Source organism: Eurypyga helias, unplaced genomic scaffold, assembly GCF_000690775.1.
Source record: "Eurypyga helias isolate BGI_N326 unplaced genomic scaffold, ASM69077v1 scaffold42396, whole genome shotgun sequence".
NCBI lineage: Eukaryota > Metazoa > Chordata > Aves > Eurypygiformes > Eurypygidae > Eurypyga > Eurypyga helias.
In genome coordinates this window covers 4,913-25,780 of record NW_010258030.1, presented here as the reverse complement: position 1 = coordinate 25,780, position 20,868 = coordinate 4,913, and the positions used below count along the sequence as shown (strand labels likewise).

Genomic DNA, 20,868 nt, shown 5'->3' with positions numbered 1-20,868 from the left:
CCTTAAAAATCGACCTCATTCTCATGGGAATCACTTTTAGGTCCTTCTGCCTTCCCCCTCCCCGGGTCCTTGCACAGGCAGAGTGCAATGGTGATGAGCTACTTGGAGAGAAGGGGCTGCGGGCACTTCAGCTCTTGCTGAATGCCCCTGAATTGCAAAAAAACCCACTGCAGGTCTGCGTGAGCAAACACTGGGGCACAGACAACTTGGGGAAAGCTGGGACTGATTTCTTGATCTCTGAAACTGGATGCATCTGTCCGTAGTCTGGATCTCCAAGTCACGCAGGTCTGCTTTTGTAATCAAAAGGAAACAGGCATGTCTGGGTTGACCTCCAAGATACCCATTTAAACACAGCATCTGTATCAAGGCTGTTTCTCTGCACAGGCTAGAAAGGAACCTTAAAGTGGCAAATTCGTACCTAGACTCATAATTTTTACATGTCTTCCTGGATCTTGCGCTCTATAGGATATAAAGTAAAACTGACTGGAAACTAACTCTCACAGGCTGTGAGCAGCTCAGCAAACACACCCTGAGCCACCCACTCGGCTGCCTCAGCACACACCTCAAGTGCAGGCAGAGTGGAGCAAAGTCTGAAATTCAGCTGCTGCATTAAATTCTACAATTAAACCTGACAGAGACTTTATACCCGCTGTTCCTCTCAGTAACACGGGGCTGTGAAAACCCCACGCTGGGTTCCCTTCTTTCTTTCCTTGTGGAATAGATGGTTGCTAGCATCACCCTGGGATGCTCTGCACCATGGGTGAGACCCAGCCTCTCTTTTCCACTGATTAGTTTTCTTGTTTTCTGTATCATCCGATTTACCTGTCATAATAGGAATCCTGGTTAACAGCTCGGATTTCCTGACAGTCACATTTCTTCAAATCCACCATGGTATTTCTTAATCCAAATCCATGTTTGCACTTCCTTTCTCACCTGCCATATCTTCTAACACAAACCTCTGACATCCTCAGAGGATTACTGCAGAGGGCTTTTCCTCTTCCAGACCAGCTGTGATCCTACTGTGTGCCCTATAGCATTCCTATAGCATTCCTATAGCATTCCCTCTTGCTCTAGGGGAAAAAAAAGGGTATAAGGCTCTCTTGCTTTAGGGAAAAAGAGGGCACAACCCTTCCCTCAGGTGTGGCCTCTTTGTCAGATGCTGAATGAGCTGTACCTTTCTGATCCCTTATCTCAGCAGCTGCTCTTTGCAGTGCTGGGTGAAGGTCTTGTACCCTGGCCCTAGGGCAGGCTGTTCACCTCCCCAGAGAGCTGACTGCCACGCTTTTGGAGAGCAGCTTCCCCTTCTCACTGTGTGCTTTTAGGGTCACTCCATTCATCTGCCCCACTGAGCTGTGTAGGGGTTAATGAATTACTGCTTCCACAGCTCTTTGAAGACCAAAAGTGCAATGGAAGGGCTCTGTTATTGTTGCCATGTATGAAGAGTTCTGTACCAAACCCCACTGTATTGTATTTGGCCACTGGATGTCACAGCTGCTCAACACACAATGCAGCTGAAATAAGAAGGGAAAAGTGCTTCCTCAGCAATGGGCAGCAGCCACATTGCCAGAGCTGTTATTTGTTCTGTAAAGAGTATTTGTTTGTTAAGGGGCTTGGGGTCTTCTCCTGCCTTTATGCACAGCTAATATTGATTTTCAGAGAGACTGAGCAGCAACTGTGCTTCCTCTGCACGTTATTGCACTGGGGGATCAGGAGCAAAATGAGTATTTTTATGGAAGGAGGTGCAGATACGTATGAAATACTAATCACACCATGCCTGAGAAGGTGGGCAGGTATTTGCACACGCTGACAATCTATCTTGTCACTGAATTTTTCCTTCTTTATCCCACCATCATCCAGTCCACAGCACAGAGCCCTGGTATGGTGGAAAAATTCTCCACGGCTGGCTCTAGGCAGCAGTCCTTCGATCCCCACACTCAGGCCACATCCCTGTGTCCCTCACTTAAATGCAGAGGAAAGATTTACCTCCCCCATCCCTAGTCCTCCCTTCCTATTTTGTATTTTTTCAAAGTCTCAAATGGAGCCCCAGAACATGAAGTCGCTTTTATGTCTGCAGAGCAGACCTATGTAGACATTGCAAGACCTGTAATTACATTTCCTGGAAATCAAAATGAAGAGGGATTATTTGGCCACGTTCTCTTCTTTTTATAGCATCACATTGTCCTTTTCACCACCTTGGGGAAATGGCTCGTGGTGCAGCGAGGTGATGACCACCCCAGAAGTGATGTGAACACTGAGGAGGGAAAAGTATTTTAAGATAATCCAAGAGCTCTAGCTATAACTAAGAGTAATTGCCTGAAACTGAGCAAAAGAAAATTTAGGTTGACAAGGAAGTGCAGGTAGCTAATGCTGAGATCTGTTAAACCATGAAATCGAATCCGCAGAGGAAACGTCTCTGCTTTAAAACGGGTAAATCCTTATTTTAGGAACACTGGTGCAAGCCTCCAGTGTCTGTCACTGACTGCCTCAAAGCCCTTTTCTCTCACAAAGCTTCAGTAGAATCAACAAATGTATCTGAATTTATGTCGGTAGAAGGTGAATTTAGCCAAGCGCATCAAAGTATTATATAAGAGGAAGGAGGCCTAAAGGGATTGTGTGAACTGGAGAAATGAATTCTAGCTCTTTTCTCCCTCTGACTTCAGTGATCTCTGTATGTAGTTGAAAGCTGGGGGGGGGAGAGGCAAAAAAACCCAAAAAGTTGGGCAAATTTTCAAAGTAGCTAGGGCCAGTTTTGTAAGGAAGATGTAAAAACATTACAGGAATTGGTGAATAAAAGGACTCATGTTTCAACCTGCACAGCTATCGCCAGCTTTACTCACGGGCATGGCCCTACCAGCACTAGCTGCTTTTCTTCTTTCATAAAAATTGGTAATCCCTGAATAGTTTTGTTCATCCAGCACGACTTCTGCAGGGAGAGCTCTCTTTGAAGGGGTTTTACACTCACAGGAAAACCTAGATGGCCTGACTGAAGGCAACCCATCCATCTCACATCAAACAGCCCATTCCTGGTCAAATGTTTGCTGGACTTGGGCGTGATGCATCTATTACTGCAACCCCTGATGAAATTCCCGCTGATGCAGAGGGAAAGGAGTTAACCCTTTCAAGTTCTGGGTCAAAGGAGCACTGGGGTACTGAGCCAGCTACTTCCATGCAGTGTCAAGGTTTTAATGTGGCTACCAATACTTAGAAGGGATCTGAAAGTCAGTCTTGAGCTGAGCTTTAGGCCAGCGAGGACAGAGGGAATAGCCTGGGAGAAGCAGGATTTAAAAGATGGCAAAGAGTCAGAGAAAACTGTAGAGATAAAAGTGAAGCGCATGGAAGCCAATGATGTGGGATAAAAGGCTTATTTCCTCCTGTAGTCAAGGCGGGAGGGGGGAGGCTGAAGTCTCTGTAACTGCGTCCGTGTGAAAGGAGCCTGCTCCTGTGCGGAAATCATGCCAAGATATTCATGGCTGACATTCCTGACATTAGATGTTCCCACTGGCTAAATTTGGGTGCAGAGATTAGTCCTGCTAGACCTGTGATCTTCTTCACAGTGGAATAAACACCAGTTTACTGCAAGCATGGTGCTGCCGGGATACCTGGAGGTCCTCAGCGCTGCGTCCATACTTCTCTCTAGGAATTATCCTGGGGTGGCTGAACGGATGACTAACCCAAGCCACAAGCCCGCCAGGTTTAATACCATATGCACTAAAAAACCCCTATAGCTCCAAGAACCCATAAACAATGGTTGACATGTGTAATACTTTGGACAGGAGAAGGACTCCTTCCGTATTATCCAGCTCGTAGTTAGAAGCTTAATATTCAAATACATTTAAGGAGTGTAATTAAAATTATCGTCCTGTCATAACTCCAAAACGAATTCATACTTAGCGCCCTCCCCAGATTGCTGTGTCTTCCAGAGAGGTGACTAATGTGGGGGAAGCTAACCTGAACTAAGAGATGTGGTTTTGGATGCGCTGAGCGCCCGCGGCTCCCGCTGATGTCAAGGGAGATGTCACAACTTCAGCATGTTGCAAAAGCTCCATTAAAAATTAATTCACTGTCATCTCCAGTTTCCTGGCACCAGTGCACTCTCAGATGGGCTGTATTTCAAATCCTTTGTGCAGACTGGGCTAGCTGATGGATAAAGCACAGGCAGGAGACACAGCTTGTCCCTAAAGGACATCCAGTGAAGCACCCTTGGGGCGCACACACAGGCAGGGCGGCAGGAGGGATGCTCTGGTGCACAGGTGACCTCCTGTTCTTCGCTCTTGCTCACACCCTCACGGGCTGCTGTGTGGAATCCTGGAGTGTAAAGAGGTATAAACGCCCCAAATTTCTCCCTCAGCTCATTTCAAAGCCTATTTACCCAACTGGATCCGCAAGGATTATGAAGTGCATTGCAGAGCATGTTTGATTAGTTTAGTTCTTACACAGTTCAGTGCAACTGTCAGAATAAATGACTTCTTCAGGGAAGAACGCACATTTGGTTAATCAACTCCATACTACAGCTGTTCCCAAAGGTTACACATGCACTGCACAAACCAGGAAAGGCCTTTTAATGTTAACAATTTGCTTGCAAAGAATAAGATTTTGAATTAAAAACCTGCTTCTGTTCTTCAGCGTGGTCTAATCCTAGAAAACTGTGTTCCCATGAAATCTGTAACTCACCTCGCTTTTGTTCAGATTATTATTTGAATTCCAGTATGGTATTTAAGAAGTCACCAGGGTTTCAGTACCTTGTATCGTGCCTGCATCTTTCAACAGTCTCAACAGTTTTTCAGAGCTCTTGACTTTTCCAAAGGTTGCAAATCTCTCACATTCAAAACCAGATTTTCAGTGACTAGAGGTGGTGTTGAAAGCAACATGCTTTGAAACACTAGGCTTGCGGGTAGGGAGTGCTTTTCAGTCTGTTTCAGAAGTCTGATTTTCAAAGGAGACAAGGGTCTATAATTTTGACTTCTAAGAAGACAGTGAGTGCTCAGCACTGTTGAAAACCAGTCCCTGAAATACCTTGTGCCTTGGCTCCTTCCTCTGTAACAAGAGAACAGTTGGCCACTCAGGGCAGTGTTTTGAGGTCTGCGTTAGGGATCTTTGCTTACACAGCACCGTTTTAAGGATACTCACAGGGAAGCTTTTCTACCTGCTCCTCAGGACTGAATGGACAGGAGTGGGCAGCAGCGGGGTCAGTGCCTCCAAGGCCAGCAGCTTGGGGCACGGGGAAACAAACCTGTTCCGCTTGCACAGGCAGCTCTGTACAGAGGATCAATAAAGCACCTTTAGCGTTTCAAGCTGACCATCCAAACCAAGTACCTCTGTGGCACCGTTTGCTGTTACTGTTTTGGGTGGGTGAGAAGGGTGGGATGGGTGCTGGCAAGGCCAGAGCTGGAGTAAATTGGTATTTATGCTTCCCAAGGATTTTTAAAGTCTCCCCTTGGTTCTGACTGCAGATACAGCGAGACATGTGGGTCGCAGCTGTCTTGTTCCTGGTGCATCTGAGCTGCTCGCACCTAGTGCACTGGACATACAAAGGTAATGAAAAATGAGGTTTTTGGGGGATTGCGACTGCTTGCTCAAGACCCTCCCATCCCTTTTCTGCTGCAGAAGCAACACTCAGCTTGACTCTCTTTCCATCAGTGAAAGATCTCCACAGAGCAGCTAATTTATTCCACTTTATTGATGCCTGTGTGTCGTGAAAGTGATTCTCTTCAGTGTCACCCCTTTTTTCTCCTTTGTGTGGTTAGAACACATTGTCAGAGTTGGCAGACCATTGAGTTGCGAACAATGGGGGCAATCTTTACAGTGTGTTAGAATAAAAGCTGCCCTTTGGATGATCCTGGAAGGAAAAGCTTTAAATACTGCCTGTTTGTTGTTTTATTGTCATATCCCATGCAGTTCAGACCACTAAGAAGTGCTTATTTATATATTTTGTGAAATTTTATCTGATTTTCCTTTGTTTGAGAGGGTTGTTTGCAGAGCTCATCGAAGTAAACGGCAGTCTTTTATGTTCTTCAGTGGGCTGGGAATCAAGTTACAACAAAGGATATTGTTGAATAGATGCGGGATTGCAATTTGGACACTAAGCTGTTTGCAGAGATTCTCTCTATCTCTTCTTTTGTCCAGGCTGTCTGCATCTCCTAAGCCCCCTGTATTTAATCGGTGTCAGGAAACAAATACCTGCAAACTGACATCGCTTAAATGGAACAAAAAGAAAAGAATCAGCAAATAGTAGCAAATCCTCAGGTGTGACTGTAACTGTAATAATTTGAAAATGAGGAAAATGAATAGCTTTGAACTATTTTCTTTTCACAACCTTCTCCTCGCCTTCCAAAGCATCTCTGCAGGATTTGAAGTCAGCGAGTTCCACAATCTCAATTCCTTAGCTGTAGCTCTGTTTGTCTCAGACTGACATGACTGACATTAATCAATATATTGCAGTTCTGGGGTGAAGAAGAAAAGGTTTCCTAACTGATTATCAATCACAGCCACGCAGAGATGGCATCAAAATTTCTACTTACCCTTAAAGTTCTAAATACAGCACAATGGAGAGAGCAAATAGCCTTGAAGGGTTCAAGCACTTGTTAGGAGTTTCAGCAGCACCCAGAGCACCGCAGGAAAGATTCAAATTAGGGCGAAGAGGCTTAGAGCCATTGGAAAAACGATACCAATCACCATGCCAGGTCTCGTACACATTTGCTTCCTCCACAGGTGACCACAGGAGGATTTTAGCATTAAATACTTGCAGAGTGCGTGCAGGTGAGCCTGGGCCTTTAGTGTGTAGTCCCATCTCAAAGGTTTGTGTCCGAGCTCGTGACACCGGGCAGGAAAAGGAGACGGTATTAACACTAAGCATGACCTTGACAGGTTGTTGGGCCTGGGGGCTGAAGTGGCATCAAGAGCTCAGAGCAATCAACTGAATCCTGAAATTGGGACACTCAGGTCCTATTCCACATCAGGATCCGTCTCACAAAAGCAATTAATCACTTTCCCGTTATTTGTTGGGTGTAAAAAAGGGGGCACCAGGAAAAGACACCGCACAGCGCTCAGGAGAGGGGTGGGGGTTGTTAATAAAAACACACTCGGGACATCAAAGCCACCCCAGACTGCTCCTACCCCAGAAAACATACAAAAGGCTCCATTTATTTAAAGCATTTCACTCCTTCTTCCGTTAGCTCTCTCCATAGTTAAAAATAGCAAATTTGCTGCCAGTTCCCAATCCTAAGCAGAGACTTTCCCGCTGCTGCCCTGCTCCTACATTGGTTAAGAACATGTTTCCACGACCTTTGGCAGTCGAAACCCATTTAAATGCCCATTTCTATAAAAACACAGCTTCCCTGGAGGTTCAGTCTCCAGCGATCAGTAAGCTATTACTGCAATGCCACTTTCGTATTTTGCAGCACAGCTGTCCTGCAGACAGAATAATGCGTATTTTCACTCTGGGGAAGGCAGAGCAACCTTTGATTGCTGCAGCTCGTGGGGTTATAACAACTAGATTGGCATGCCCTGCTAGGAAATGAGGAGTGTCTTCTGGCAGTTCTCACCGTGTCCTAATAACCTGCTTTGCTTGTCCTCTGCACAGAAGGAGAGCTGGATGAAGAGCACTGGGGAAAGCACTTTGCAGACTGTGCTGGCAGGCACCAATCTCCCATTGACATCCAGAGGAAAAAAGCGAAGTACAACCTCCAGCTGCAGCTGGAGCTGAGCGGTTACGACGGGCCTTTGCAGGGGGAATTCACAATGACCAACAACGGTCACTCTGGTAAGACGGAGGGGATATCCTTCTCATCACCTACCCAAAAAGAGGCGCTGGTCAAGGAGTCATTGCTGGAGGTTTCCCTGGGCAGTGTGGTATTCACTTACTACGCGTGGTTGGGGTATAAAGGAGACTTCACACGTTCGGGTATGTGTTCTCCCGGCGTGGCCGGATATGGGAACAGCTCCCATGTGCCCATCTCAGCTCTGTGCCATGGCTAAAATGTGATCACAAACCGTTTGTGGCCAGCGAGTCACACTAGGTTTAAATGTGGGGGAATGAGCCAGCTTTGCCCTAGCAGTAAAGCAGTTTTTCCTTCCCCGGCTGAGCAGACGGTCTGGGAGGATGTCGAGCTCGTGGCGGTGCAGGAACAGATTATTCAGTTTAGCTGGTTGAAATGCTACTCACAGAGAATGCCTTTTATTTTGTACTCACCTTACTTTGCTTTGCCATCTCAACTCCTCCTGCTCTCCTGGTTTTGCTGTTTTCCCCAGCCACACAGGAAAGCTCTCCAGAAACACATGCACAAACCAGAGAAATAAAAGGCAGTTATGTTTTTGCAAGATATTTTCTCTGTTAGGCACTAGAAGAGGATAAAAGGCAGCTAGAGCATTATAGATTGACCCTTTCTTTCAGCGAAGCACAACACTGCAGGACTGTAGTAGCGAGTGGTATTTAGGGCACACCGACACAATAAGAACCAAAAGCGATGGGAATGGAGAACCATGGTGCACTAGCAAGTTTGCATCTGAGGTTCGGTCACCCAGAGGTCACGCAAAGCACACACAAACACTAAGTACAACACAGAGGAGAATCCCTCCCCTATAATCAGGGGCATTTCGGGTCTCGGGAAGGGAAGCTGAAGCACAGCGTGGGCCACACAGTCTCAGGGCAAGGCCAGGTGACTAGTGCCGAGTCACCTTCCTGCCTGGTGCAGTCTTTGTGGTGCAGAAGCCTGAGGTCAGGAAGGATTTCAAGCACACCAGGCTTTAAGCTTCGGTGGTTTTCCTTGCATACTGGAGTTAGCACCCTGAACATGACTGGGCCAGCTTATTTCAGAGGGTGCTACTGGCAGAAAGCATTAAGCACTGTAAGCGTAGCTACAAGAACAGGCATGGCTGCACCCATTGCTGTCTCCAATCCTCTTTTCCAGTTCAGATTGATTTGCCACCCACCATGCACATCTCCAGAGGGCTCCCAGGCCGCTACGCAGCCGTACAGATGCATCTGCACTGGGGTGGCCTGGACCTGGAGACCAGCGGCTCTGAGCACACCATAGACGGGATGAGATACTTTGCAGAGGTACTTGTGAATGGAGTGGGCTGGAGAGAGGGTGCGTTGCAAGTCTGGCAGTTGGGAAATGGAAAGCTGCAGCCCACAAAGCCTGCAGGAAGCAACAGAGGCAAGTGGGAGAAACAGGGCTCCCTCCCATAAGTGCAGGTGGCTGGGGCAATGTGAGGGCTGAGCCTGATGGTGCTGGCAGAGGAGACTAAGAAAAGCCATTGCAATAGCACCAATATCCTTCAATGATGGAGTTGTTCCTCCACGCTCATCACAAACCTGTTAAACTAAAGGTGTATTGGCTGTGCTGCGAGGCACAAGCAGCAGGAGGTGGGATGGTGACTCTTCAGTCCGTATTTGGTCCTTTAAAGCATGGAGGAAGCTATTTATCACTTCTTCGTACATGACCCTCTTTTCTGACAGCTGCACATCGTCCACTATAACTCTGCTAACTACTCCAGCTTTGAAGAAGCCAAAGACAAACCAAATGGATTGGCTGTGCTTGCCTTCCTGTATACGGTAGGTATGATGCCCAGGTTGCTGAGCAAGGCCAGTCTGTGGTCCCCAATCACACTATAACCACCATCTGAGCAGGTCCAGACACAAGCAGCCTGGCCTGAGTATCCACATTTATCCTAAGAGATGATGCCTGGCAGCAGTTTGAGGAAGCTGTGCCATAGCAGAACTGTTCTTCCCTTGTGTCATCTGGGGCTCGCACAATCCCAAGCTGAGTTTTCCCTGCTGTACCTCAAGGCTTTGCTCCGATTCGCAAAGGGGAACACTTGATTGTGTGTGGATTTAGAACTGGTGAAAAAGGATCCATTCAGTTCACTATTCTACCCCAGATCCGTGTATACATACCTCATGCCTAGGGTTGTCCAGCCTGTCAAGACACCTGCAATGGTATTTGTTCTTGTTGCCTGCCACATCATCAATTTAGTGCCCCAAACAGATTAGAAGTGTAGAAGGACAGGCAGGTCACTAACCTTTTGATCAAGTTTCTATGCTGTGTTTAGGATGGGCACTTTGAGAATACCTACTACAGTGAATTCATTTCCAAACTGGCAAAAATCAAGTTTGCAGGTAAGACCTGGGAATGCCTTTCTCCATCCTTGATATTCTCAAAGCCTGTACGTATGTACTGGGCCTGGGGACAGACATCTGGCTGCTGCTTTACTTGCAGTTACGTGGCCAAGCATCCTCAGCCATGCACAACTTCACGCCATCCCTGCCCACGCATCTCAAACAGCAGCCCACGGGCAGGGTGGTGCGGGAGGTGCGCAAGGCACCAAGAATCTTACTCATGGTAGGTCTCTGCGACACGCTGCAGAGCCAGCAAATAACTTCTTATGATCTGGCAGATGCTCTGCTGCACCAATACCTGCGGGCTTCCTGGGAGGACTAACACCTCCTACTAGCAGAGCATGGAGATGCAGCTGCCCCCCACCTCCAGGACCCCCGGTATCTCTGAATGACAAACTGTAGGTCCACTGAAAGGACCATTCATTTCCCTCCACCTTCATCCACTTCTTCCAAAGGACTAATATATCAATGCTCTGGGCTAAGTGATTTGCCAGCCTCAGCCCTAACACCACTCTCCCCTCTTTGTTCCCTGTTAATTGTTAATATTGACCCTCTGTTTCCTTCTGAGGTCAATCAACAAAGCTCACTTCTCTGGATGTCCAAGCCATGCTGCCAGAAAACCTCTCATACTTCTACAGGTACCAGGGCTCGCTAACAACCCCTCCTTGCTCCGAGAGTGTCATCTGGACCATCTTTCACTCTCCAATTGTTCTGTCACACACACAGGTAAGTGGTAGCCGTTTACCAGACAGAGCACCTTCTCTTTCCTCCACGCTTCACCTTTCCATATATTTTTCTGTCCTCCGGGAATTTTGGGAACAGCCTGACAGGGGAGCTGATGAGGCATTTCTCATAGAGGGCTTTTGGGATAGACTCCTAAGCAACTGGAATTGCAGGTGGCTGTAACGGCACCCTGATGCTGCATCACAGCAAGCGTCAGGTTCCCGGAGAGCAGCAGTGTACTGAGGTCAGGTGAGCGATAACAAAGCTCCCTGCTCGGTTAAGCTCAAACATGCTGAAGCATTATAAAAAGAAAGCGACCACTCAGAATCTACAAGGCAAACTACTGCAGGAGTGCCCAAAAAAAACACCAGAAAAACCATAAAAGAGCCATTCATAACATTAAAATAATTATAGAACAATGGGCACGTTTTTAGGAGAGTGTTCCGGGTTTTTTTTCCTGTGTACACTTACATCGTGCAGCTAGACTGGATCATTTCAGGAGTGGCCTGGTGTGAGTTTTGGCTGTGTGACAGGAGGGGGCTGGTCCAGGCTGCCGCAGAAGCACTACAGAGGCCCTCGGCGAGTGCGCAGCGGCACCGGGCAGTAGCCCCGCTTGTCCTAGTCGAATACCGTCACAGGGCAGCATCCCCGTCTCTTCTCTGTGTGCCTTGTCAGGACAAAGGCTTTAGCAGGGAAAAAAGTAACACAAGTAAAATAAGTTTACTGTTGAGGCCTGCAGAGTGGTTCATCTTCCTTAAGGAAAAAGGAAGCATGAAAACCACCTTATTCTAGAAGAACGAGATAAAGAGGAGACTCCAGTAAGGGAGGATCGCAGAGTGTTCTCATCTGAAAAGGAAGTACCCTTTTTGGCAGGGGAAAAGGCTAGTAGGCACTTGTGAGATAGCAATATGCTACAGAATAGGAGCAAATCCTCCATCCATGCAACCACCAGGCAGGTGTTAAAAACTTCCTTCAGGCAAAATATCTTTATCGTGAATTAAGGTGCGAAAAGCCCTCATGCTCTGCCCCTTTCCCTTGCTAATACTCAGCAAGAGACCCCGTGGGTTCCTCTATAACAAATTCCTAGGTTTAATGCTGAGCTGCGGGATCTGCACTGCGCTTCCAGGCAAAACCGTTGTTCCCGCTGCCCCTCCCTGACAAGCCTGCGTTGCTCACAGATCAGCCTCCTGGAGAACACCCTCCTGGACTGGCACAACAGGACGCTGCGCAACGACTACCGGCACGCTCAGCCCCTCAACGGGCGGGTGGTGGAGTCCTCCTTCAGAGCCAAACTCACCCAAGGTAAAGGGGGTCACAGACCCAGGCTTTCCCTGGGGAAGGGGAAGAAACCCATGGGGAAGGAGTCAAGCTGCTGTCGTGGTGTGCCTCTATGCCCCCCGCCAACACATCTTGCTCTAACGGTGTAGCGGCGGCTGCAGGTTGTGTGCCAGCCCTTTGTGGTGTCACACGGATCTCCCAGAGTAACTGGTGCTAGATGGCACCGCACGATACCAGGTTCAGGTGCATCTGCAGCCATGTACTCACGTACACGAACCGTTGCAGAAACTGCTCCGGCGTGGCTGACTAGCCAGGCACCATATGGAGGCGAGATGCTGCATTTTAAAACAAAGGTTTTCCCCAGACCTTCTACAAACTAGAAAACAGAAAATCTACCACGTGCAGGTCCTGGCCTCCTGTAAATTCAGCTGTATGATTGCTCTAGAACAATGCCCTCCAGAAGACTTCAGCCTCAGACTGGAACAAATCCAGAGGCAGCTCCAAGACATGAAGAGAGAGATGCTGAATGGAGTGAGCCACGTAGGTAAGAAACACGCACCTCCTCCTGAGCCCAGCTTCGGTCGCAAGGACAAAGAGCCCACGCCCTGCTGTCCTTGATGGCCTAAATCATTAACCAGTTTGGTACTGATATGTCCAGGTAGAGTTTTGTCCCATATCTAGACCTGCTGATGGAAATTCAGCTACAGCATCATTACAGCTAGCCCTAACCTAGCTACTGTCACAACAACTGCAGCGTTCTCCTGCAACACGTAAGCACATTTTTTACTAACAGTGAGGAATTTAAGCTCACAGTCCCTCTAGGATAAATAATCATCATCTCTGTGTTACGCAAGACGAGAGAAGAAGAGGGGGAAAACCATGATTTTCCCAAACAGTTGGGTGTGGGAGCTAAGCTTTTCGTCATTTCAAGCCCCTTCCCTGTTGGCACAACCCCTGCCCGTAAGTGTGGCTCAAGGCAGCCAAGACTGCCACAGCCCTGCCAGTTCCTATGGGTGTATTCCTCAGGATTTGGGCTGATTTATAAGCACAGCAGGAAACGTAACAGCTGGCTTTTTGGTTATTTCAGGCACTAAATCCAGCACTTTTCCAGCTTTCTACTTCCCTGTGGAAAACATCGAGAGTTTTGTGAATGTTCATCCCCTCCACGATATGTCTCTCCAAGCCTTCACCTTATGTTTCTGGACAAAAGCCCAACATGCCGGCAGCCAGACTGTCCTTTCCTACTCCACACAGGAGAGGGATAACGAGCTAGTGATGACTGTGGGCACAGATGCGGGACTGTGGATAGGAGGCCATTTCATCAGCTTCCCCCTGTACCACAAGGCACAAGACTGGCTGCACTACTGCATGGCATGGGCTTCCCAGTCTGGAATGGCAAATTTATGGCTCAATGGAGCAGCTGGTAAAGCAAAGAGTATCCAGAAGGGGTATGTGAGCCAGGCTGGAGGGACGCTTGTCCTTGGGAAAGACAGAGACACTCTTCTTGGGACTTTCTCCAATGGTTTTGCGGGGTGGATGACTCACGTGAACCTGTGGAGCCAAGTTCTCAGTCCTGCGGATGTTCGGGCACTTGCACTGTGCAAGCCAGGGCAACTGAGGGGAGATATCATAGCGTGGGGAGAAACCACCATGACCCTCTTGGGTGGGGTGGTGCTGGAGCCTGACACCAGCTGCCAGTGACCCCAGCTTCTCGGGTTTTTTTTTTTAAGACAGCAGAAGTCAAACTGCTGGGGACATTGAGAGAAACTTAGATTATTTGCTTGTTTCTGCTCCTGCTTTGTATAGGCCCACCACATGCACCTGCTAGTGCTCCAGGTCATTTTTCCAACAGAGCAAAACCTCTGTCAGTGGGATAGAAACAGAGCAGAACTTGGTGCAGTCCAACACCTTGCACTGTCACATCCCTCCCAGGGGTTTATTTAGGTCCCCATACATAGATCTTCCAACATGACAAAGAGCTGCCCTCTTTGGTCAAAGGAGCCACCTTCTCAAATAAAATTTCTCTCACATCCTTCACCCAGGCCCAGTTTCTCACCATCTTCCTGCACATGTCCTTCCTTCCTATTTCTCACCCTCAAGTCACCACCCCTTTCCCTGCAGCTGTATCAGACAGGAAAGGGTACACAAAGCCTTTGCAGGACAGCGTGCAGCTCCTGTGCAATCGCTGTGCTTTGGTTAGTGGCACACCGTCTTTTCCAAAATGGATGTAAAGACGGAGCATGGAAACAGCTTCTTTTTCAACACATATATCACAAGTTTGAGGACATGTACAAAACTCTTTTTCTAAGGTTGAAGTAAATCACATGAAGGAGTATCTCCATCAACAACACGAAACGAGACGTGTCGGTCGGGACATACATCACCTTATGACACAGGTTATGGGATCACAGGAACGGAGCTGGCTGAGGACATTGCCCTTTCCTTGTGACAAACACCACGGATGGGTAATTTGCCTTGGTGACGGCTATGCCACGAAGCGGGACGGTCCTGCTAATTACTCACAACGAAAACACTCTCAAGACACAACGGCTTAATTTGGAAACCCCTGTTGCAGAAAGTCTGCAGAAGGTCTGAATGAAGATCAGTATAAACGATGAATCGAAGTATTTGTTCTCCCGCTGAACAGATCCTGAAAAATGTCTGGGCCAGGCCAAACACCGGCTCGGTCACAGCTTGCTGCTGGAGGTTCCCTTCTCCCCTGCCTGCCCATGTGGGACGGTGTGGAAATCCTTAAGCTCTTCTCTGTCATCCTGGATCTCCACCTTGTTCCTCTTGGCCATGATCCTGTTGATTTCCATGAAGGTTTTGTTCTTTGTCTCAGGAACAATGAAGAAGATGTAAACTATGGTGGCGAGGCAGATGGCACAGAAGATGAGGAAGCTGTACGGCCCCAGTCCAGCCTAGGGCAGATGACAGACCAGGGATCAGGGGAATACTCCAGTTTTGTACACTGCAGGATTTGGACATGCTGAACCCCTGATGTGCACATATTTTAAGTTGAATGACTAGAAGCTAGGGGTGGTTCCAAATCCCATCTTCTACAACCACCACAGATTCATTGGAAACCACTACGGATTTACTGGAAAAGGAGGGTGAGGGTCTGTTACACAAATCAAACTAAACTCACCAACTCCCTCTGCACAGGCTAAAATCAGCCACTGTAGCAATCTGTGGGGCAATAATGCTGGTGATCAGTTTGGATTGGTGACCTAGAGATCAAAAGCTAAAACTGGCTCCCTGAGAACCTCCCCCCCCATCCCCCAAAGGAAGATGAGGAATTTGCAATCTTCACCATGCTCCTGAATTCAGGATCAGACATTCACCTGGAAAAGTAACTACTTCTTTTAAAAAGCACTTTCAACAGACAGTTGTGATACAAAATGCTGATTAACATCAGTTTCTTGCCCTTAATATATAATCCTGCATAGAGGTACGGGAACCAGTTTGGGCATTTACAGCTCTCAGGATTAAAAAGGCTCTCTGTGAGAACACAGGGGTGAAAATAGAAATTTTGAGCTGAAGTCTTCCCTATCATGAGACTGCATCTTACCTCCATGTAGAGGAACACAAGCCCCACGGTGAAGTTGCATAGCCAGTGCACAGACCCACCCACCATGAACGCAGCGGGCCGGGATGACTGCAGGAACATCTCGGTGATCATCACAAAGGGAATTGGACCTGGAAGGTAGTTGCATATTTGGAAATCCCAAAAGCAATTCTGCCCCTCTAAATTCCTAGATGACACCGTTCATTGCAGTGGCAGGCAGTGGTTTCTAGACTAATAGTGTTTAGAAACACCCAGAAAAATCAAATTACAGATTAAATAAAAGAAACAGGACAACTAAATGACCTGCCTCAACTGACACAGAGCAATCAACCTCTTCTCTCCTATGGCTGCACCTTAGCCATGAACCCATCTCCAGTACAAATTCTAAAATAAGGTGGATAAACACGAACTGTCTCTCCAGAGCACCCTGTGAGTAGCAACTAAGCACCGTTTTGCTCCAAATCTTATCAGGGAATCTCAAGCACAAACACAATTGTGCCTTTGCTTTTCCTCTTGAAAGCCAGATGCTCCCTGCCTCACCGAGACAGACAGCAAATCACTGGGACATAAACAAGCCCAGCTGACATTCAACAAGGTGCGTGGCCACACAGAGGAGACAGTCCATCTCCTCGGATTAGCTCCACAAAGCTTTTGATTTGAAATCCCACATAACGCTCAGCTTTACCCAACTCGTGGAAGAGTCTAGACTGGACCGCGCATACTTACTGGCGCCGATGGCATGCCCGATGATGTAAACAATGACACACACTATGCTGAGGTAAGACATCCACGAGACGGTGGTCTGTGAAGAATTTAGTCACAGGTTAGATGTGGTTCCCATCTGAACATCACCCACACATTCAAGGCACTGTTTGTAGTAAGATTTGAAGGCATGCTAAAGCCAGCACTACCCTCCACGGCCAGATATACCCACAAATACCCACAAAAGTCATAGTTCAAGTATGAGCCTTGATTGTAACAAATGGATGCAGCAGTTGTTATGAACACGAATACTGGAAATAGCACTCAGACAAGCAGGATCACAGCTTTCCCTGGGGTTTTAGGTAGATCTACGACTGCAGAGACCTTTCATACTGTCAGGGTGTAGCCTGTTCCCGGGAAGGTCCAGACATGCACGGATCATCCAAGCCACTCTACACACCTGGAGATTGAGGGCCAAAGTTAACACTGCACAGGAGACACAGCACAACCCAAAGCCAGCAAGGAGAAGGATTCTCCTCCCTAGGGATTCCACAATGAAAACCTGAAAGAGACAGAAGAGTAGGAGAAACCTGGGGCACAGCACTTCTTATCCCAGAAAAATTTATTAAGGTAGTCTGTCTTTTAAGAAATTCTGTGAAATTTCCACCAGCTACTGATGGACTGTGGGCATGAAGCCACCCAGGAACTGCAAAAAAAGCTGGATGTGTCAATTATAGTGAGAGAATAGGCAGGCCATTCTTCAGTATCCAGTCCCAGCGAGAACTGCAAGGAAGCCTGTGTGGAAACACAGCAAAAGGAGGGCATATCAGCCTGAAAACTTCTGAGGTATGTGAAAAATCAGCACGATTAATCACTTTGGGTAACATAGCTGCCTTCAACCAAGGGTGGAAGGTGTCCCTGCCCATGGCAGGGGTTTGGAACTGGATGATCTTTAAGGTCACTTCCAACCCAGACCATTCTGAAGGGATGCTGCAGGGCATCTATTGTGCAAAGCAGCTCACAGTAGGTGTAAATGACGTAACCTAATCTAAACAGTGACAGACAAGGGAGACAGAGCACGCTAGAACTCAGAGAGCCCTGACAGAAACTTACAGCAAGCAAAGTCATGACGACGTTGATGGCACCTATTGACACAGTGACGTACTGAACATTGCTCTTGTCCACACCTGCCGACTGGAAGATTCTGTCCGCGTAGTAGAAGACCTGCGGCGAAACCACAGCTGCGTTTATATGTGGCCAAAGGCAGAACCCATTCTGGAATCCCATTCTGGCTGCTTTTACACCCTGGAACTGGTGCACAGAAGCCTGAACTGATCTCTTTCGTGTCTGGAGACATTGGTGTTTGGATCCAGGCACAAGCACCTTACCCTAAAAACATCCAAACTATCCTTAGCGAGACAGCTTGACTCTGTACATGTGTGTACTGGACTTGGTACTGGCCAAGGTCAACCCACTGTGACACAGAGCCAGTGTCCCTGAGGAAGGGGTACTCCTATGTCCTAGCTCCTATGAGCCACATAATCCACTCTGAAGTCCCAACCCTTTATCACTCACCCCACTGGCCTTTCCCACCTGCCTTCCCACTCACCGCATTAACCCCAGAGAGCTGCTGGCCCATCATCATGACAACGATAGAGATGAGCTGCCACCGCAAGCCTCTGAAGGTGCACAGGCTGAGTACAGAGAAATGGCCTTCTTCCTTTTCTGAGCGGTCTTCTTGGCGCATTTCTTCTATCTCATCATCCACATCATCCCAGCCTCTCAGCTTCTGCAGAGCTAGTTGGGAGAGGAAGGAGAGCTATGGACCCTGGAGAGCAGGTCTACAGCAAGCACTCCGGCTTTGAATCAAGACAGAACACTACCTAAACCATAGGCAGCAGTGCTTCCATGGTGGGAAGTCATGGACGCAGAGAAAGGAGCGATGTTGCAGCAATTCCACCCACCAGCAACATGTCCGTGAAGGATTTCACACTCACTCCCCTTCACTCTTGGTTGCTGCCAGTCATGTCCCACAGTCAGATCTATCCCGTTCCACCTCCCCTTTCATTCAAGGATGATGCCGTACCTTGTCGTGCTTGTTCTTCATTGCCCTTTTGTATCAGCAGGTATCTGGGGCTCTCGGGGAAAAAGGGCAGTGTAAGGAGCTGAATTAGTGATGGGATCCCAGTGAGCCCCAGAAGCAAGGGCCACCCTGCAACAAGTGAGACAAGATGACAACTGGGAGAAATCTTTCCCCAGTGGAACCCACAGCAAAGTCGGCATTCCCGAGGACGCTGTTGAGACCAAGGATCTGAGCTACAAGGATCCCAATGGTGATGAAGAGCTGGGGCACTACCCCAATAGCACCTCTCAGATTTTTGGGTGACATTTCTCCAAGGAACATGGGAACCACATTGGAGGACAGACCTAGTAGGCAGAGAACAATGTTAGACACGCAGCTGCCCAACGTCAGCGCTCACCACCTTCAGCCAGAGGCCTTTTCCCCATGTGAGACAGTAGCCTGTCTTGCCTACAGAGCTGGCAGGTGATCTGGGGGCTCTCAAGTGTTCATCCTCCTAAAAGCAGCTTTCTCCTAGCAGGGTCTGCCCAGTACTTCAGCACAATACATGCAAATCAATATCGTGTGAGACTTCAGGTTTGCAAACCAGGTAAAAAGGAAGAATTTTTACTTCCTCTAAAATAAGGAAAGAAATCAGCATCCAAACAAACCAATGTGAGGGTGGAGAGATGTGACTTCTTGCTGGCTTTTAAAAAGAAATCACTACTCCTTTGCTCAGTAACATTTTGCAGAAAGCTTTGCTGGTTTGAGATCTCCTGCAGGTAGCATGCTGGAGTAGGTATTTCTGCTCTAATAGGACACTAAGGACACAGGTTATTTTAAGGAACACTGCATGGTTACCCACAGTAACCCCAGAGAGCTGCCAGCTCCCATGCTTACACTGTAAATCCTGGCGTGCAAAACCCAAACCCCTGGAGTCAAATGACCACGAGACTCGATTCTTAGATTTCTAAAGTTCCTAGCCTTCGGGAGCTTGGAGTTACAAAGGTGATCAGCCTGTTACCTGAAAGCCAGAAGGCATGGCAACAAGTCTTAAAGCAACAAGAAAACATTTGTAAGATTTTGCTCAGGAGGTGCGGTGTTTTAAATCTGCACTATAACCAGCCTTTTAATTGCCTAGATTAAAACACACTAGCAGTGACTCCTGGGCACACTTACTCAAGTAAGAGTGGCTTTCCATCTGTTCAGAGCTGTGCTGGTCAAGCCCTGTCCCAGACAGACCCCGTACGCAGCAGAGCTGCCGACAGCGCTGCCAGCACCGGAGCTGCCCTTTTGCTGAGCAGTGACGCCGGGATGCTGCCAGGGCTGAAGCAGGCGGCCGTGGCTCAGCAGCTTCCCTCCCCAGACACAATGCCCACTGTTCAAGCGAGGTCAAGCTGCGAAGGCCAAGTCGGGACAGCCAGTCCGGATCCTTTTGTCAGTTATAAATAACTGGAAAGAGGGATCACACTTAAGAGGTCTCCTGGTATTTATTCAGAGAACCAATGCTAAGAGGAGCTGCCAGGCTTAGGGGAGTTAAAAGCCAGAAGGAAACCATGGGACTAGATAAATTTCCTTCCTTAGCTCACCACTTGCAATTGTTGCATGTTCCAGATCAAGTTGTTTCCCTGTAGCAGTTTGCCTTCTCATTTTACCTTTGCAGGACATCCCCACTCACTAATAAACCATGGACCATGTCAGTCTCACTAGCTCAAAGCCAATTAATTGAGCCTAAATGCTGTCAGGACCTCTATCAACCTGGCTCTGCACGGGGTACTCAGCCATTCACGTTCCTGTTTGTCCCACACTACTGTACTCTAACAGAGCCACTTACACCAGTAACTCACATACACCCTTCTCCTTGGCTTCCCACAATCTGTGCAGTAAATCCACTGGCTCTGAACCCTTTTATCATTTATTTTCTCCTGCAGGAAGAACCATCAGTTCCAGGAATGGATATTAGGACATCTGGGAAAACAGATAATCATCCGCAGGTTTCCTGGCTGCTGGAGCTCCAGCCTAGCAGATGCTTACTGCAGAGGATAGCTGCACCTACAGACACACCATCCTCTCTACAGCTTAAACTCCAGTCTCACTGCAATTGTAGATACTAAAGATCTCTAGTAAGCAACATGCAGACAACAACTGTTATTCAAGTACAGCGTTGTCATGCAGATGTATGGCTAAAACACACTACCTGTGAAACCACTGAGAATAAAAACACCTTTACACAGCCAAGAATATACTTATAGCGCTCCTTTTGCCATCCAACCTCTCACTTACCAGCATATATTCCCATGATAACACGTGAAAGGATGATTACTTCAAAGCTTTTTGTCAGCTCTGAGGTTCCCATAAGGACTGCGGCAGTAATGGAGAAGAGGTTGTTTATCAGCAAAGTACCCTTTCTGCAAAGTAATA

At 47.8% G+C, this 20,868-nt stretch overlaps 2 protein-coding genes across 2 annotated transcripts in view; one reads left to right on the top strand and one right to left on the bottom strand.

Annotated features, from left to right (window-relative positions):
- Window positions 1-5,486: 5,486 nt before the first annotated feature.
- LOC104511554 (C-reactive protein-like) lies at window positions 5,487-13,819 on the top strand. The gene is made up of 8 exons (XM_010154221.1): window positions 5,487-5,532; window positions 7,580-7,759; window positions 8,907-9,055; window positions 9,458-9,553; window positions 10,051-10,117; window positions 10,686-10,843; window positions 12,019-12,142; window positions 13,170-13,819. Exons 2-8 carry the CDS (start codon window positions 7,738-7,740, stop codon window positions 13,817-13,819), a joined length of 1,266 nt encoding a protein of 421 aa, XP_010152523.1. The 5' UTR covers window positions 5,487-5,532; window positions 7,580-7,737.
- Window positions 13,820-14,805: 986 nt separating this feature from the next.
- Window positions 14,806-20,868, bottom strand: part of LOC104511553 (solute carrier family 2, facilitated glucose transporter member 5-like) — an 8,887-nt gene continuing 2,824 nt past the window's right edge. The window contains exons 4-12 of the mRNA XM_010154220.1: window positions 20,731-20,855; window positions 18,654-18,815; window positions 18,475-18,600; window positions 17,998-18,185; window positions 17,502-17,612; window positions 16,849-16,950; window positions 16,413-16,488; window positions 15,690-15,817; window positions 14,806-15,039 (exon numbers count right to left, since the gene is read on the bottom strand). Of these exons, the coding sequence (XP_010152522.1) occupies window positions 14,806-15,039; window positions 15,690-15,817; window positions 16,413-16,488; window positions 16,849-16,950; window positions 17,502-17,612; window positions 17,998-18,185; window positions 18,475-18,600; window positions 18,654-18,815; window positions 20,731-20,855 (1,252 nt within the window). The remainder of the gene's footprint in view (window positions 15,040-15,689; window positions 15,818-16,412; window positions 16,489-16,848; window positions 16,951-17,501; window positions 17,613-17,997; window positions 18,186-18,474; window positions 18,601-18,653; window positions 18,816-20,730; window positions 20,856-20,868) is intronic.

What these genes read in the sequence shown, in the direction of transcription:
- LOC104511554 (XM_010154221.1), top strand. Translation starts at nt 7,738, where the DNA reads ATGACCAACAACGGTCACTCTG. An exon ending in GGATGAGATACTTTGCAGAG is followed by an intron (nt 9,056 to 9,457) that starts GTACTTGTGAAT and finishes CTTTTCTGACAG; the next exon opens with CTGCACATCGTCCACTATAA. An exon ending in GGCAAAAATCAAGTTTGCAG is followed by an intron (nt 10,118 to 10,685) that starts GTAAGACCTGGG and finishes TTTCCTTCTGAG; the next exon opens with GTCAATCAACAAAGCTCACT.